General features: G+C 41.5%; 1 protein-coding gene across 4 annotated transcripts; it reads right to left on the bottom strand.

Annotated features, from left to right (window-relative positions):
- Positions 1 to 11: 11 nt before the first annotated feature.
- On the bottom strand, positions 12 to 18,173 carry ZNF45 (zinc finger protein 45). 4 transcript variants are annotated; one of them, XM_032172692.2, is made up of 9 exons: positions 18,141 to 18,173; positions 17,338 to 17,605; positions 15,524 to 15,609; positions 11,724 to 11,883; positions 11,560 to 11,632; positions 9,490 to 9,536; positions 6,879 to 7,005; positions 6,226 to 6,318; positions 12 to 1,867 (listed from the first exon to the last, which is right to left on the bottom strand). In XM_032172692.2, the coding sequence occupies exons 6-9, from the start codon at positions 9,502 to 9,504 to the stop codon at positions 54 to 56; spliced, it is 2,049 nt and encodes a 682-aa protein (XP_032028583.1). In that variant the 5' UTR covers positions 9,505 to 9,536; positions 11,560 to 11,632; positions 11,724 to 11,883; positions 15,524 to 15,609; positions 17,338 to 17,605; positions 18,141 to 18,173; the 3' UTR covers positions 12 to 53. The 4 variants fall into 4 exon arrangements, with proteins under 4 accessions (XP_032028583.1, XP_032028581.1, XP_032028584.1 ...); XM_032172690.2 differs by lacking the exon at positions 18,141 to 18,173 and adding an exon at positions 17,835 to 18,052; XM_032172693.2 differs by lacking the exons at positions 11,724 to 11,883; positions 18,141 to 18,173 and adding an exon at positions 17,835 to 18,052.
- Positions 18,174 to 18,708: the final 535 nt, after the last annotated feature.

The following is an 18,708-nucleotide window of genomic DNA, read 5'->3' as shown; positions in this document are numbered from 1 at the left end:
TAGCTCTGATTATTAAAATATTTCAGCACCCATCTGAGATAGTAAAACATATTTTATCGAGTTTTCCTGTGTGAATCCTCTGATGAAGGAAAGTCCTTGTCACCCTCATCATCAGCATGGACTCGCTGATGAATGATAAGACTTGAGCTCCAACTGAAGCCCTTCCCACACTCCTCACATTTGTATGGTTTTTCTCCAGTGTGAACTCTCTGATGGGCTTGAAGGTATGAGCTCCAGCTGAAGACTTTCCCACATTCCTCACATTTGTATGGTCTCTCTCCTGTGTGGACCCTCTGGTGGGCTTGAAGGTAGGATCTCTGTCTGAAGCGCTTACCACACACATCACATCGGTATGGTTTTTCTCCTGTGTGGACTCCACGATGTGCCAGAAAATTTGAGGCCCGACAGAAGCCCTTCCCACACTCCTCACATTGATAGGGTTTCTCTCCAGTGTGGCACCTCTGATGGGCTTGAAGCTGTGAACCTACACTGAAGCCCTTCCCACACTCTGCACACTGATATGGTTTCTCTCCAGTGTGAACTCTCTGATGCACCTGAAGGCTGGAGAACTGACTGAAGGCCTTACCACACTTCTCGCATTTATAGGGTTTCTCTCCTGTGTGGATTCTACAGTGTACATTCAGATCTGAGCTCCGACTGAAGCCCTTCCCACATGTACCACATTTGTAGGGTTTCTCTCCAGTGTGGCCTCGTTGATGGGCCAGAAGATTTGAGGCCTGGCTGAAGCCTTTGCCACACTCTTCACATTTATAGGGTTTTTCCCCTGTATGGACTCTAAAATGAATGTTAAAATCTGAGCTACGACTGAAGCCCTTACCACATGCATCACACTGATACGGTTTCTCTCCAGTATGGCCTCTTTGATGGTCCAGAAGATTTGAGGCCCTACAGAAGCCTTTCCCACACTCCTCACATTTGTATGGCTTCTCTCCAGTGTGGCTTATCTGATGGGCCTGAAGGTGTGAACCCACACTGAAACCTTTCCCACATTCCTCACACTTATAGGGTTTCTCTCCTGTGTGGATTCTACAATGAATGTTAAGGTGTGAGCTGTAACTGAAGCTCTTGCCACACGCATTGCATTTGTATGGTTTCTCGCCAGTGTGGATTCGCTCATGAGCCTGCAGTCGTGAGCGCCAACTGAAGCTCTTCCCACACTCTTCACACTTATATGGTTTCTTTCCAGCGTGAACTTTCAGATGAACTTGGAGATATGATCTCTGACTAAAGCCGACCCCGCACTCCTCACATTTATAGGATTTCTCTCCCATATGAACTATCAGAGGAGCTTGACCATGTGCGCTTTTCCCAACATTCCTCCCACACTCTTCATATTTGTACGGATTCTCTCCAGTGAGAACTCTCTGATGATGGTGAAGATGTGACCTCTGGCTAAAACTCCTATAAGCTGCATCATCTGTGTATGATTTTGCTCTACTGTGGACTCTCTGATGGGCTTGAAGACTTGAAAACCGACGGAAGGCATTATCACATTTTTCACATTTGTAGGGCTTCTCTCCTGCATGAGCCCTTCGGTTAATTTGAAGATAAGGGCTCCAGCTGAAACTTTTCATACACTGTTCTCCTTTGTAGGGTTTTTCACCAGTGTGGACTCTGTGGTGAACTTGATGAGAACTCTGATTACTGAAACCATCATCTTTATAGTGCAAATCATCTCGTTTTTCCAAATGACAGCCTGTTCTTTGAATATTTACCACAGAATCTTGATACTTGGTTAACTCTCTTGTAATCTGTTGCCAGATCTGGGAGCAGAAAAGCTCTTCATGAGGCAGGTACCTTAATCCTACTTCTTGGAGAGTCTCCATCTCTTTTAGATTCTTGCCTCCTAAAAGGATAAAGAAAATGTGGAGATGGGGCATGTGAATAATGTTTTGTTCCAAGATGTCAAGTTTATAAACTCAGGCCCACAGGCTTCATTGAACCAGAAGAAGGTTCCATTTCTCTTTATCATCATGTACATGTACCAAGAAACCAAGAGGGAGTCACCAGGTTCTCATTCACTGCACATTAATGAGACCTGCTTAGAATCACACTAAATTTCTGTGTGAGCTACCAGGTAAAAATGTGGTGGTTGCAGAACAGGAAACATGTTTCCTAAGAAATCTTTAACAAGAAATTGCACCTTACTAAAAGCCTCATTTTTTGCTCTAGCAGATGTCTAATGAATAGCTTCCACAAAATTTGCCTACTGCATAGACATCTGAACAAAGTGGCCCTGTTCAAAATGTCTAGTAAAACTCCTACACATAAATTTTCAAAAACCTTTGCCCGGGATTATTTTATTGGAAGTTTATTCCAAGGTTGGGAGATTTTGAGGCGCTGTGCTAGTTAGAAAGACACACATTTTTCAGAAAATACCTTATCACCTAAGTCAGGGCTCCCAACCTGTGGGCCGTGGACCAGTACCAGTCCGTGGCCCGTTAGGAACTGGGCCACACAGCAGGAGGTGAGCAGGAGGCCAGTGGGCATTACCGCCTGAGCTCCGCCTCCTGTCAGATCAGTGGTGCAAATTCTTAGAGGAGCGCAAATCCTATTGTGAACTGCGTGTGCGAGGGATCTAGGTTGTGTGCTCCTTATGAGAATCTAACTGAGATCTGATGATCTGAGGTAGAACAGTTCCATTTCAAAACCATCCCCCCGACCCCAGTCTGTGGAAAGACTGTCTTCCAACAAACCAGTCCCTGGTGCCAAGATTGGGGATTGCTGACCTACATACCTAAAGTTCGAGTGTAAACAGATAGTGGTCCTTTACCTCTTGCTAGGAAATATCCTCCATGAGAACACCGGGGAGAAGAGGTTTACGGTAATAACATACATTATTCAAAAACCTGATAGCAATTAAAGTTTCCATAACCACCGGGGGGTTTCACCATGTTGGTCAGGCTCATCTTGAACTCCTGACCTCGTGATCCACCTGCCTTGGCCTCCCAAAGTGCTAGGATTACAGGTGTGAGCCACCGCACCTGGCCCTCTTTTTTTTTTGTTTGTTTTTTTTGAGACAGGGTCTCACTCTGTCACCCAGGCTGGGGTGCAGTGGTGCAAACATGGTTCGTTGCAGCCTCTACCTCCTGACTCAAGTGATTCTCTGCCTTATCCCCTCAAGGTGCTGGGACTACAGAAGCACACCACCACGCCCGGCTAATTTTCGTATTTTTTGTAGAGATGGGGTTTCACCATCTTGCCTAGGCTGGTCTCAAGCCCCTGAGCTCAAGCTATCCACCTGCCTCAGTCTCTTAAAGTGTTAGGATTACAGTTGTGAGCCTCCACACCCAGCCCAGTGGGGCCTCTTTCCCACTCGATATCAAATAGTAAATTCTCCCCATCTACTTTACATCCCTGGCAATTTCCATTCACCTGTTTTGTTTTGACAAAGCACATATTACCGTCTGACAAACTATATATGTCCCTTATTATTTTTTATGTCTCTGTTGAATGGATGTTGCCATCCATGAGAACAAGCATTTTATATCATTCACCACTTTATCATCACCCAAGAGCTCTGCCTGACACACAGTGTTCAATAGATGTGTTGAATAAAAGAATTCCCACTTGTCTCCTCTGGGAGACTTTGAGCCAAATTACAAAAGTGAAAGAACTTTTTCAAGTAAACTATGCATAATGGGAAAGGGACTGGAAACAGCAATTCCTCTGGGAAGTTTAAAGGTTTCACCAGATGCAGGGCTAAGCTAAGTGGATGGTGCTGATGAGAAAATCATGCTGATCACAAAATCATGGTAAGAATTACTTAGGAAAAAAAAAATCGTAAGGCAGAAAAGTGGCCAGGGGATCCAGTGATTGATTGCTTCTGAAATTTTTGTTCTCTGTTTTTGAAATTTTTCCTTTTTCAAGTAGGAGTCAATATTTAGAGCCTCGGGAATAATGTTGTCTCTGAAAGCAGACTTAAAAATGGATGGATGTAAATACATTTTTCTATATGGATCATGCCATTGTTTTTCAAACTGAAGGCTAGGACTATTAGTGAGTTTGAAATTAATTCCGCAGCTTGTGACAAGCATTAACAGAACAGAAAAATATTAGACGTGTTTTGTAAGCAGTATATGTATTTCTCTGCATAAATTCTTGTTTAAGGCCACACACACACACATCTGCCCATATGTGAATGTTTGTATTGTTTATGATATAAAATGTATTTCTTTATTTTTTTTTTTTTTGAGACAGAGTCTTGCTCTGTTGCCCTGGCTGGAGTGCAGTGGCGTGATCTCGGCTCACTGCAATCTCCGCCTCCTGGGTTCATGCCATTCTCCTGCCTCAGCCTCACGAGTAGCTGGGACTACAGGCACCCGCCACCATGCCCGGCTAATTTTTTGTATTTTTAGTAGAGACGGGGTTTCACCGTGTTAGCCAGGATGGTCTCGATCTCGTGACCTTGTGATCCGCCCGCCTAGGCCTCCCAAAGTGCTGGGATTACAGGCGTGAGCCACCGCACCCGGCCAAAATGTATTTCTTATTGTAACTCATACTCAAAAGTTTGAAACCTCCTAGCTTAAATGATTAAGAAAGGTATTAATTTCTTAATCAAACAAATTGTTCAAATAGAAAGTTATATTGTAATAATGGAAACTTGTAAAACAGATAAATGTTTCCTTTACGTTGAAGCCTACGTAGTTTGTCATGTCTGTATATATTTTGCAAGTTTTCACTTTTATTTTTATTTATTTATTTTTGAGATGGAGTTTCACTCTTGTTGCCCAGGCTGGAGTGCAATGGCGCGCTCTAGGCTCACTGCAACCTCCACCTCCCAGGTTCAAGCGATTCTCCTACCTCAGCCCTGCCGAGTAGTTGGGATTACAGGTGCCTGCCACCATGCCTGGCTAATTTTTGTATTTTTAGTAGAGACGGGGTTTCACCACGTTGGCCAGGCTGGCCTGGAACTCCTGGTCTCAGGTGATCCACCCGCCTCAGCCTCCCAAAGTGCTGGGATTACAGGCGTGAGCCAGCATGCCTCACTGCAAGTTTTCACTTTTAAATGTGACTTTTTTTGGTCTTCCTGAGAATGTGTCAATTTGAGGAGGGCAATTTCCCTATTTTGCCCAGGTTATAATGTTTCTAATTGAAAATGATATGTTAGGCCCTTATTACAATGAAGAGAAAACTAAAATCTACCTTCTTTAGCATTTTTATTTAATGTTTATTTAATGGCTATTGATAATGTTTTATTTAATGGTTATTTAATGGCTATTTATGTTTATTTAATGTTTATATAATGTTTATTTAATGTTTATATAATGTAAAATTAATGTTTATTTAATGGCTATCTTCTATAACATTTATTGGCTTAGTGGCTAATTTTGTAGAAAATAAAGGCATTGCCATACATACCATATTTGAATAGGGATGACAAAAATGATAAGTAATATTCTTTTCTGTAACTCTCTTTGGAAGAGGTGGATGGTTGCCTGCCACAAAGAAAATTTTTAAAGGGAAAGACTTAAAAGCTATTCTCTAAACATTATTTTTTCCTTGTGTAAAGTGTTTTTCTTTTATAGGGGACTTGCCTTAAAAGTGGCTATGAGAATCTTTATTCTAAAAAGTAGTTCTTCACCAAGTGAGCAAGATTCACTGTTAACAGCTACAGGAAAGGCACAAGGGGGAAATGATATTCAATTTGATTACAACTAAAGCTAAGCTTTCATTAGATGTGAGTGCTGTGGTCTCAATATGTGTGCCCTTGCCATTTGTATTTTGAAATCCTAACTCCTAAGGCATTAGGAAAGTGATTATGTCATGAGGGCAGATCTTTCATGAATAGGATTAGTGCCCTTATAAAAGACGCCTGAGAGAGATTTCTTGCCCCTTCAATGTAAGGACGCAGCAAGAAGGTGCTGTCATTGGATAAGGAAGTGGGCCCTCAGCAGACACTGAATCTGCTGGTGCCTTGAACTTGGACTTCCCAGCCCCCAGAAATGTCAGAAATAAATTTCTGTTGTTTATAAATCCCCCAATCAGTAGTATTTTGTTTTAGCATCCTGAACAAACTAAGTGGGTTAATGAATACAGATCTACATATATCCAAAAACACCCAATAAATTAGAATTAGATTAGATATTCATCAGGGGGAAAAAAACTTCTAGACTATGCCTTCATCACATATTTTTGTTTACCAACCTTGGAATATCTCCAAGACTAACAGAAAAAAGTCCAGCAGCCCCAGCCCCTCCTCACCTGAGGAGTTATCTCTCTGGGTTGCCATCTTCATCATCCGCAGCTTTTCTTCTCTCTCTAACTGGGGTAGACCATCTGGTATGGACTGATGCCCTGTGAAAAGGCAAGGACATAGGTTTATAATTAGTCTTCAAGACATCAAAACTAGTGTTTTCCACACTTCTATTCATGACCCACTGGAGGAAGTATATTTCATGCAAAGACCCAAGATATGCAGATATAAGTATAAATTACTGGAAAAAAAATGTTTTCATCATACCCTCTCCACTGTCTCTCACATTCTTCTTGGCAACAGGACATATTTTTTGCTGCAATGTGCAGTTATTGCCAAGTGCGCTGACATTTTCTACCCAATTTTATTTCATTAAAAAAACCAATGGTATAATTCATCAAATGTATAGCATGACCTACTAATTGGAGATGACCACAATTTGAGAAAGGATAAAACTGTATAGTTGTCATGCTGTCAATTTATAGTTCATTAACAAAATACACACTTTCGCCAGGGGAGAAAGACTTTAAAAATGCCATATCTGTCTTATGATGGATGATTAGAAAACTGAAAACCAGTTCAAGAGCCCCAAAGCCCTGTATACAAGGACGGAGAGACACCAGAGGGAGCCAATGTTCAGTCAGAGAATGCCTGTCCTCACCCACTGAGACCACATTCCTGAAGTTCTCCAGCATCACATCTCGGTACAGCTTCCTCTGGGCAAGGTCCAGCAGTCGCAGCTCCTCCTCAGAGAAGACCACAGCCACGTCCTTGAATGTCACTGGCTCCTACAACATCAAACACACGCTACCTAAATCTTGCAATAAAGGTTCACTGGAAGAGGGATAGCACTGAGAAAAGTGAAAAAGATGTGTAGGGAAAGGTGCCAGATTCTTAAGAGACCATACTCAACTTTACTACAGTTAAACACACCATATAAAGTGTATTGTATTTTAGAGATTTTTCCTTGTCATAATAAATGCTGTAAAGAACAACTTTTTGCATAGATATTACCCACCTATTTTCTTAGGTAAGTTCCAAGAAGTGAAAAATCACAATGTCAAAGAATATGCAACTTCCAAATTATGATGTACGACAGACTTTCTTTTCAATTTTTCCCTATCTTATCCTTCCCCCAAGAGAAAGTAAGTATCATTGATTCTCCATACCATAGATAACACTGAATATAACCAATTTTTAAAAAATCCTAGGCAATCTGTTCAGTAAGAAACAACTGGGTTTTTTGGTCTGTAATTAATTTTTAAGATCATATTTTCGTATATTTACTGGACATCTTTATTTTTCTTTGGTATCTCGCCTGTTACTGTCCTGTTATTGATATTCCATTTAGAATTTTATCTTACAACTCTGTAAAATTTCTAGTGATGATTTTAAGTCGTTGTTTTTTAGCATATACGTTGTTGTTCACCTACATTTTGCTGGTGTTGTATAGCTTTGTGTTAAAGAGTGTTTCTCAAACTCAACACTATTGCTGTCTCGGGCGGGACAGTTGTCTGCTGTGTGGGGGTGTCTAGGGCACTGTAGCGTTTTGCAGCATCCTTAGCTTCTACCTACTAGATGCTGGTAGCACCCCTGACCTGTGGTACCAGAAATGTTTCCAGATGTTGCCAGTGGGGGGGGAGGGGCAGTGGGCGGTGGTAAAGTCACCCATGATAAAGAAGCACTAGCATATCGTATTGGGTTTTTTTTTTTTTTTTTTGAGACGGCGCCTTGCTCTGTTCCCCAGGCTGGAGTGCAGTGGTGCGATCTTAGCTCACTGCAATCTCTGCCTCCTGGGTTCAAGTGATTCTCGTGCCTCAGCCTCCCAAGAAGCTGGGAATACAGGCGTGTGCCACCATGCCAGGCTAATTTTTGTATTTTTAGTACAGATGGGGTTTCGCCATGTTTGGCCAGGCTGGTCTCAAACTCCTGACCTCAAGTGATCCACCTGCCTCGGCCTCACAAACTGCTGGGATTACAGGTGTGAGCCACTGTGCTCGGCCAGCATTATCGTATTGTTTTAACTTTTCATATGAAGACTGTTCATCCCTGGAGCCCTGAACATTCAGGTGCCCTAAATGAATGACAGTGATCATAGAGAAGAAGAGGCCACTGGAGAGTGAATCAAGTAGGGACAGTATTATCTGAGGCATCTTCCACTAACCAGGACAAGCTAGGCACCCACACAAAAAGGGCCAGGTCCACTGAGTGGAGAATTCTTTTCCTTTGCCTATCTCTCTTCAATCAAGTAAAAATCCTGGAGGCTTTTGAAATCAGTTGGATCTTTGGTATCCTATGTGAAACTAAGCAACTTTCCACAATTCTACAATCTCGTTTCTTTGTAATTAAAATGCACATGAGACCAAGTACTGCCTCATAAAGTTGGTTTGAGGAATAAATACAGTAAGAAAAGTATCTGGTAAGTCCTCTTGTACTGCTAGACTTTTAAAATTAAGTACATTATTACTTCAATAAAATAAGTTAACATAAGAGTAAAACAATACAGATCAGTAAGTAAATATACACAGGGTATAACTCAGGCCTGGGTAAGAAAAATCTAGCTTTCTTACATGGAAATATCTAATAATATTTTCTCTGATTGGTGACATCATGTCACACGATGTCATATTTGAATCATTGACATATGAAACATCCAAAGTACCACATATCAAAAGTACTTTTTCAATATAGTGTTTCTATAACATTAAAAGTAAATAATAGCAAAACTCCTTCAAATTGCTTTTTGGAAAAAATGGTTATTTGTGGGAAAACTGTAGTAACAGTTTTCAGTACAAATTCTAAACTACCTAAACGTTGAAGAATGAGGAGAAAAGTTATCTCACACACATACCACAGAGTAACATCAATTCAAGGGACTATAAAAATATGGGGCAAGTAATATTTAGTAGAAAAGTTGTAACTTGAACATTTTGTCTATACAATGCTTACGAATACACAGTTATGAATACATCTGAGGAAAAGAACAGGGAAAATCAAAACAGTTGTTTTGTAAGGGAAACAGTAGGAAAATGAGAGATTTTTATTCTATTACTGACTTTTCTATTCTATGCTTATTTATCAAATTATAAAGTCATAAAATAAAGCAACAAAAATTAAACAACAGAAAAGTAAAAAGCAGCAAGCATCTGGCACACAAGAGGTTCTCAAATGTCTACCGTTCTCCTTCATTTCCCTAACAAAGAGAATAAGGTGTGTGTAATCTTTCCGAAATGAGATGACAATTATTATGGAGAAAGGGAGGTCCAACTCACCTTAGACTTCGTCATTTTGTCCTCCTCCTTCTGGAGAACTGCCAAGTCTTAAGAGGGAAGGAGAAAACATGGGGGAAGGAGAAAAAAGCCATGAGAGTTTGGCCAAGGATGTCACTAACCTACATAGCTGTTTTGTTTTGTTTTTTTGACATGAAATAGCAACAGTGTTCCTTCCTCAGGCTGGCTTGATGAACAAAGACTAGGCTAGATTCCAGAAACTTGTCCCTTTGGCTGTAAGACCCTGGCAGCAAGTGACCTGCCTGACCACACAGAGTGTGCCCCCAACATAATTTCTCCTTGTGGCTCTCAGGGTATGACTGATTCTAGGGAGAGTAGAAATTGAGAGTAAAATACCCAGATTAAGAGTAGTTGACCCTTCTGGAGCCAAATGCCTAGATTTATGGCATTGCTATTTATTCGCTATGAAATCCAGGACAAATTATTAATATCTCTGTGCCTCAGTTCTTTCATCCATAAAATGAAGAGGTTAACGAGAGAATTAATAACCTCATATGATTGTTTACAAATTAAATGAGGAGGGAAAAAGCTCAAAGAATATTTTCAGAGTACCGTATTTCTTAGCTGCAGAAAAGCACATAACATTCAGTAACATAAAACCTGTCCTCATTAATGGTTTCTACCAATAAATTCTTTTTTTTGTTTTTGAGAGAGGGTCTTGCTACGCTGCCCAGGCTGGAGTGCAGTGGCACAAGCATGACTCACTAAAGCCTTGACCTCCTGGGCCCAAGCGATCCTCCCACCTCAGCCTCCCAAGTAGCTGGGACCACAGGTGTGCACCACCATGTCCAGCTAATTTTTTGACTTTTTGTAGAGATGAGGTCATGCTATGCTGCCTGAGCTGGTCTCAAACTCCTGAGCTCAAGTGATCCTCCTGCCTCAGCCTCCCAAAGTGCTGGGATTAAAGGTGTGGGCCACCACACTCAGCCAATGAATTCTTTAGTAGAGGTTTGTGCTTTAACCTCGCCTTTAACGTCTGAAATACCTGTTATTCTCTCTTGGTTTCCCATACTTAATTTGAGACTTTTGCAATAATACTTAAGAATACAGTGGTCCTTCCTATCCATAGCTTTGCCTTCTGTGGTTTCAGTTACCTGAAGTCAACTATGGTCCAAAAATAGGTGAGAACAGTGCAGTAAGATATTTTGAGAGAGAGAGAGACCATGTTGATAGAACTTTTGTTACAGTATTTTATCATTATTCTATTTTATTATGAGTTATTGTTGTTAGTCTCTTACTGTGCCTAATTTATAAATTAAGCTTTATCATAAGTATGTAGGTAAAGGAAAAACGTAGTATATTTAGGGTTCAGTAATATCTAAGGTTTAAATCATCCACTGGGGGTCTTGGAAGGTGTCTGCTGTGGATAAAGGGGGACTACTGTACACAGATGACTGCTTTTTTTGATAGTAAAATATGTAACATAAAATTTACCATTTTAACCATTTTTTAAGTGGTTAGGTTCAGTAAGTACATTTACATTGTTGTGCAACCATCACCACTATCCATCATCAGAATTTTTTCTGTACCCATTAAGTAGTAATTCCCCATTCCGCCTCCCAGCCCCTGATAACCACATTGTCTCTATGAATTTGACTACATGGACTGGTTTCTAAAAGGTATATAAGACCTTGCAAAATTTGGCTGTGCACGGTGGCTCATGCCTATAATCCTAGCACTCTGGGAGGTCAAGGTGGGAGGATTGCTTGAGGCCAAGAGTTCAAGACCAACCTGGCCAACAGAGTGATACTCCATCTCTAAAGAGAAAAAAAAAAAAAATCTAAAAAAAAAAAACAAAAAAAAAACCTTGCAAAATTTACCTTAACAGTAGGGCCTTAAAAAGTCTATCATAGAGACAGAGAAAATTTAATAAAAAATCGTGACTTTGCAAGACTTATGCAACTATAAATTAGATAATCAATGTCACTGAAATTAACAAGCTATAGTAAGCACAATAATAACAACAAAAATGGTGATATTTAACTAAATACATATTAGGGACCTTATGAAGAACTTGGCACATGATGTTTCATTAAGGTACTTCACACATACCTGTGAAGAAGCTACTGTTGTATCAGTTGTGTGACCTTGGTCCAAACACCTAAACCTCTGTGCCTATGCTCAGCTATAAGAAGGGAAATGAAAACAGGATGTTAATCGTAGGATTACTGTGAAGAATCAATGAGTGAATTTATGCAATGCCCTTGACATAGTACCTGGCATTTTAGGGAGTTCTCAACAAATGACAATGACGGCAATTGTATCCATTTAACAGGCAAAGAAGCTGAGGCTTTGTGAGGTCAACAGGCAGGAACGGTACCTGAATCCGGCTTTCATACCAGAGCCAGTATTCTAAATCTTGTCTCTCTGTTGCTTCTACAAAAATAAGGAGATGGGAGTCTAAGGTCTCATGGAAGGAGAAAGGAGGGCTCCAGAGTTACGGGTAAAAGCCAGACACAGAAATGGAGATTGGACTCTGAAGCCAAGGGAGCTGCTTGAGGGAGTAAAGAACAGAGTTGTGAACAGTCTAGACTCCAGAACCAGCCCACCAGTACTGGAATACGGGCATCTCCAACTTGCTAGTACTTTGTGCTCTAATGTCTAATCTATAAATTGGATACAATAATAATACCTACCTCATAGGAAGGTCAGTGAAAGTGACTAAGTATACATAAAACACATGGAAGAGTTTCTGGCAGCTTAATCAATAGAAGTTACACATAAACCCATGCAGCTGCTTTACATGAAACAGTCAGGGAGCCCCTCCATTGCTGCTGTGGTCCAATGTCTGTGTCCCCTCAAAATTCTTATGTTGAAGCCCTAATGTGATGTTATTGGGAGGTGGGGCCTTTAGGAGGTATTTGGGTCATGAGGGTGAAGCCTCCATAACGGGATTGCTCTTCTTGTAAGAAAAGCAAGTAACCTAGCTCGCTCTCTGTTCCTCCCAGGAAGATACAAGACAATAGCTTCTGCAAACCAGTAAGAGTGGCCTCATTAGGCACCGGATTTGCCAGTGAATTGATCATGGACTTCCCAGTCTCCAGGACTGTGAGTTATAAAGCTTTGTTGTTTAAGCCACCCAGCCTATGGTATTTTTTGTTATAGCAGCAGAAATGGACTAAGACACTCAGGGGGTCTGCAGCTTCACATGGCTTGATGATGGGGAAGCATGGGCTGAATTCCAGATTCCACATGACCCTTCAGCAGAGAGCCCCTACACAGTGAAAAATGGAGTTCTCTTTGTAGCTCTCAGGGTATGATTCTGATTCTACGGAGGGTGGAAACAAAGTAAAATACCCAGATTAAAACCTTAGTATTAGTTAATTACTGCTTGATTTATTAGTAAATTATTCTTAGTTCTCTTACTTCAGATAGAAGAACACTTACAATGGAAAAGGGAAACATAAAACCTTCCAATCTTAGAGGAAATATTTATTTAATCCCTCCTTCACCAATGGGGTGAATAGGTGACCAGAACCCCTGAATTACTAATAAAGAACACAGAAGTTCAAGCTCATAGAAGTAGTCTAGGGCCTGGGTCTTATGATTCTGATGTGACCACAGTTCAAGACCCACTGCATTATTCTACACTGCCTCTTAAAGAGTTGACGGAACTGTCCAAGGGCACCCAGGAAGCCAGGGGCCTGGCTCTGCCTGGCACTCAGGCCTACTGATTATCAGCTCCCTGCTTCTCTCCAGTATAAGATGCCCCTAGAACTCTCTCTAAGAGGAAAGAGCTACGGAATCACTGGTAATGCCTCTGGAGGCAAATTCTCAGAATGAAAGGGGAGGCTTCCCTTAGACCAGCGCTGTCTAACAGAAATAGAATGCAGGCAAGCTATTTGTGTAATTTAAATTTTTCTCATAGCTACATTGAAAAAGGTAAGATGAAGCAAGTGAGCTTAATTTCAACAATATATTTTCTTTAACCCAACATATCCAAAGTATTATCCCCTCAACTTGTAATCAGTATAAGAATTATTGAGGGATTTTACTTTCTTTTTTTCATACTAGATCTTTGAAATCTGTTGTGCCTTACCATTATAACATATCTCAATTCAGACTAGTCACATTTCAGGTGCTCAATAATCACATGTGGCTAATGGCTACACTATTGGATAGTGCAGGTTTAGACCTTTTTGTTAAGGCAATATAGACCATATAATCATCCCACAGGGACTCGCTAAGTTCAAAAGACAGCAAATTAGAGTGAGTTACAGGTTTCAACAATCACTATCATAGAAACTATTCACATTTGTTGAAATATATAATGGAATTAAAGTATCCATAGAGGCTGGGCGTGGTGGCTCACACCTGTAATCCCAGCACTTTGGGAGGCCAAGGCGGGCGGATCATGAGGTCAGGAGATCGAGATCATCCTGGCTAACACAGTGAAACCCCATCTCTACTAAAAATAAAAAAAAAAAAATTAGCTGGGCGTGGTGGCGGGCGCCTGTAGTCCCAGCTACTCTGGAGGCTGAGGCAGGAGAATGGCATGAACCTAGGAGGCAGAGCTTGCAGTGAGCCGAGATCGCGCCACTGCACTCCAGCCTGGGCGACAGAGCGAGACTCCATCTCAAACAAACAAAACAAAAAAGTATCCATAGAAAAAGTGGAAAGTGGGGAAGAAAAGAATACTTAAAAATATACCTTTGAGGCTGGGCACGGTGGCTCACGCATGTAATCCCGGCACTTTGGGAGGCCCAGGCGGGTGGATCACAAGGTCAGGAGTTCAAGACCAGCCTGGCCAAGATGGTGAAACCCTGTCTCTATTAAAAATACAAAAAAATTAGCCGGGTGTGGTGGCGGGCGCCTGTAATCCCAGCTACTCGGGAGGCTGAGGCAGAGAATTACTTGAACCCGGGAAACAGAGGTTGCAGTGAGCCAAGATTGTGCCACTGTACTCCAGCCTGGGCAACAGTAAGACTCTGTCTCAAAAAAAAAAAAAATATATATATATATATACATATATATATACTTTTGCTCCTTCAGTAACTTGTTGCATTTTTCAACTTATCTGTAGAAGATGAAGGCCAGCTTTAGTCTATAATACACACAGGACTTACTATATGCGAGGCACTATTTCAAACATGTTACATATCTCTTTTAGACTTCACGGAAACTTTACGAGGTAGTTATTAATATCATTCCTACTTAATGGGTAAGAAAACTGAGGCACAGAAAGGTCAAGTAACTTGCCCAAGGTTATTCAGTTACTGAGTGTTCCAACCTAGCTGCTGAGGTTTGATTCTGGCTCTGCCCCGCTGATTGTGCCACCAGGTCATCTGTACAGTTAACTTGTCTGTGTGTTTGTTTTTTCATTTTTAAAATCAGAATAAAATAGAACTGTCATAAAAAACAAATAAGCTAGTGCATGGAAAGCACTAGAAATTCTCCAAGTCATAATAAACACCCAACAAATGTCAGCAGTCTTCATCATAATCTTCATGTGATAAATACTAAACCTGGCCAGGCACGGTGGCTCATGCCTATAATCCTAGCACTTTGAGAGGCGGAGGCGGGCAGATCACTTGAGGTCAGGAGTTCAAGACTAACCTGACCAACATGGCAAAACCCCGTCTCTACTAAAAATACAAAAATTAGCTGGGCATGGTGGTGCATGCCTGTAATCCCAGCTACTGAGGAGGCTGAGGCAGGAGAATCGCTCAAACCCGGGAGGTGGAGGTTGCAGTGAGCCAAGATCAAGTCACTGCACTACAGCCTGGGCGACAGAGCAAGACTTTATCTCAAAAAACAAACAAACAAAAAACAAAAAAACTGAACCTTCACAGTGGTTTGTTTGTCTTTAAGGGAGTTTGTTTTAGATCTTGACAATATTATCCACAATTGTACATCAACTTTTGAATACTCTGAAAAAGTTGATGGATTCTACAGCCCACCAAACGTGAGATAACAGACAAGGACTATGGATAATCCTTCTGTTTTGTTCTCTAATTGCAAGCTGTAGCACCCAAAATCCAGATGCCTGTTGGAGAGCTACATGAATCACACTTACTCACTGAATAACTCCTCTTTGCAAGCCTCTTGCTGGGTACTCTGAGAAGAATATGATAATGTCCATGAAACAGAGGTCCCTGAAGTCTAATGGGAGAGAGATAAGAAACCAAGAGTTATATGCCAGTGGCAAGTGCAACTCCAAAAAAGCAAAGAAAATCAATCATCTTCCTTTTCCTAATTGCAATTCTTTCTAGCTTTCTCACATAAGTAGCATTCTCCTAGCTGCCAGGAGTGAAAAACCTTAGTTGCTGTTAATATCTATTATGGGCTGAATTGTGTGTGCCTCTCTCAAAATGTTAAAATCCTAATGCTCGGTATCTCAGAAAATAACTGTCTTTGGAAACAGGACCTTTAAAGAGGTGATGAAGTTGACATACAGCAAGGGAGCTCACGTACACAGAGGGGAGAGGCCTTACAAGACACCAAAACTGGTGACACCTTGATTTTGGACTTCTAGCCTCCAGAACTGTAACAAATACTTTTCTGTATAATCCAACAAATTTGTAGTATTTTCTTATGGCAGCCCTGGCAAATGAATATAATCACCCCTCCCTTGGCCTTCATATATAAACAATTAATGAGGCCCGGCATGGTGACTCACACCTGGAATCCCAACACTTTGGGAGGCTAAGGTGGGCAGATCACTTGAGGTCGAGTTTGAGACCAACCTGGCCAACATGGAGAAACCCAGTCTCTACTGTAAACACAAAAATTAGCCGGGCGTGGTGATGGGCACCTGTAATGCCAGAGGCAGGAGAATTGCTTGAACCCAGGAGGCAAAGGTTGCAGTGAGCCGAGATTGCACCATTGCACTCCAGCCTGGGCAACAGAGCAGACTCCATCTCAAAAAAAAACAAAAAACACAATTAATGATAATTATTAATTTTTAAGTCCTACTGACTCAACATCTGGGTTTGTTTTAAAATATTCAAGGGAAAAAAAGTTGGTGAGAGAGGCAGTAAGATTAGCAAGGATGCAAGCAGGGTGACTGTACATGAGTTCATTATATTTGGGTATGTTTGGATATTTCCATAGTAAAAAATAAAGGAGTAACAACCCACTATGAATAGTGTGATAACAATTTCATAAAACACAGACAAAAACACATTAAAAACTGCTAAACAGAAATGCATTAAAATGTTAATAATTATCTATATCCTAGTATTAAGGAAATTTGTAATATTTTATATTTCTGTATTTTCTGCATCCTGTACAGAGAACATGCATCTCTATGATCAGAATATGAACTACTAATATTGCTTAAAATTAAATGAGAATTCTTTCAAAATTTTATAAAGAAGTCCAAACTCAACCTTGCTTTCAAAATCTTCTACAGTAAAATTTCAACCTCCCTCCCCAGCTTGATCTCACATGGCTCCTCTGCAGCCAGTTTCCTATGATTATTTATATGGATTGTTTATCTATTTTATTTTCTAATTCTAAATTCGGATTTCAAACTGTGGGACCAAGGGTATTCAGACGTAAGGAACCCAAGTCTAGGACACAAATCCCACTGTTCTTACTAGCACTGTGATATAGGAAAGTAAATTAGGCTCTCTCCACTTCCTCATCTGTATAATTGGTGTAATAACAGTACCCACATCACAGTACCCACATCACCTTTGTAAGGTGAACAGAACCCACCACACAAAGCCTTTGTGAAGGTTCAGTGTGTTAGTTTTTATAAAGCCCTCAGAGTGATACTCAGCACCCAATGTTTAACTAGTGTGACTAATATTCATGTAATATTTTCCCCAATTATACAATAACGGAACACTTCTGCAGCAGAAACATTTGCAAGGAATGAAATACCTTCTCGCACTCGGAACAGAAGAGAAAGGTGAATGCTAGGTCCTGTCACAGTGGGGCTCTGCTGCCAGGAGCCAAGATGCTCTCCTTCCTCCTCTCCGCAGCATTCTTTCAGAAGTCAGGGCAGGGGAAGGAAAGGAGGCTGGGAGATTGCACGATCTTGTCTGAGATCCTGGAAAATCCACAGAGGATAACTCCAGACGCCACCTGTTGAGTGATGCACTCTTTCTTAAAAAACAGGTCAGAAATAGTCCAGGAACAGCCTCCTTTCCTGCAGGAATCAGAAAGAAGAGCCAGGCGCTTGCTGAAAAATGAGTATTTTTTATTATGATAGTTTTAATATTAACAGCCAACATGTTGCCACATTCCTGTACTATTCCATACACATTTTACTTGTACTATATTACTAATTGTCAAAACAAATATATAACGTTAATATTCCCTTTTGCAGAAGAGGAAACTAAGAACAGAAACTAAGCACCGAAAGATTAAGTTCTCACCCAACGTTATACCGCTAGGAAGCGACAGAGCTGTGGGAGGTGGGGGAAGGCGGGTCGGGCCGCTGAGAGCCCAGGAGACCCTCAGATGCCGCCCCATTCAGGTCCACTTCCAACCTGGGGACTCCCGAACCGCCCCGAACGCAGAGGCTCCGGATAGAGTAAGGCAATCAGTTGCCCTGCCATTCAACTCCGCTCTCCGCTGCTCGCCGCAGCGTCTTTTCCTGCTGACCGAAGTGTGAGCCCCGCTGATCCTACGACCAAGCCATAAAAGTTAAAACAGGTCGCGGGGTCCCAAGGCTCACTCACCTCCACGAGAGGAATGAAGGCCGCGCTCTCAACCTCTTGCAGCGGAAGTGCCTGGGAGAGCAGGGAGTTCTGGAACTACACTTCCCAGTATCCCCGGGAGGAACGGAAGCCTTTGCCCCGCCCCTCTAGGCGGAAGTGCCGGCTTCAACTCCCACGGCCGTATCGTATTTCCCAGAATCCCCGAGGGGAGCGAGCTTCGTGTTCTCGTCCTCAAGTAGCCGAAGTACCGCCGAACCCACTGAGCACTGGGTTAGGGGTTCCTATTTCCCCAGTGGAGCAAATAACAAAGCTGCGCTTTCCCAGAGCGGAAGTGCCCCCAAAAGTCTGGACTACACGTCCCAGAATCCTCTGTAGGGCTAAACTTCCCGCCAGTCCGCAATTTTTCTTTTGAATTAGCAGGTGGAGTCTAAGTCATTGCTTGTAGAGCTCAGCCTTTTTCCTTTTGCCATTGTTCCCTTTTATACGTGACAGAAGTTGCAAATATGAAAAAAAAGAGGAAACTACAAAGGAATGCTACGTGTGAGCTAAAAACAGAGGTAAGGAAAGAGGTGGCCAGAGCTGCCCTGAG

This window comes from Hylobates moloch, unplaced genomic scaffold (genome assembly GCF_009828535.3).
Source record: "Hylobates moloch isolate HMO894 unplaced genomic scaffold, HMol_V3 SCAFFOLD_13, whole genome shotgun sequence".
NCBI classification, from domain to species: domain Eukaryota; kingdom Metazoa; phylum Chordata; class Mammalia; order Primates; family Hylobatidae; genus Hylobates; species Hylobates moloch.
This window is presented reverse-complemented; position numbering and strand designations above follow the sequence as displayed.

Bases quoted from the DNA above. Each gene is read 5' to 3' on its own strand.
- ZNF45 (XM_032172692.2), bottom strand. The intron at 6,319-6,878 runs GTGAGGACAGGC...GCCTTTTCACAG, and splicing joins CAGGAATGTGGTCTCAGTGG to GGCATCAGTCCATACCAGAT. The intron at 1,868-6,225 runs GTGAGGAGGGGC...TTATCCTTTTAG, and splicing joins CCAGAGAGATAACTCCTCAG to GAGGCAAGAATCTAAAAGAG.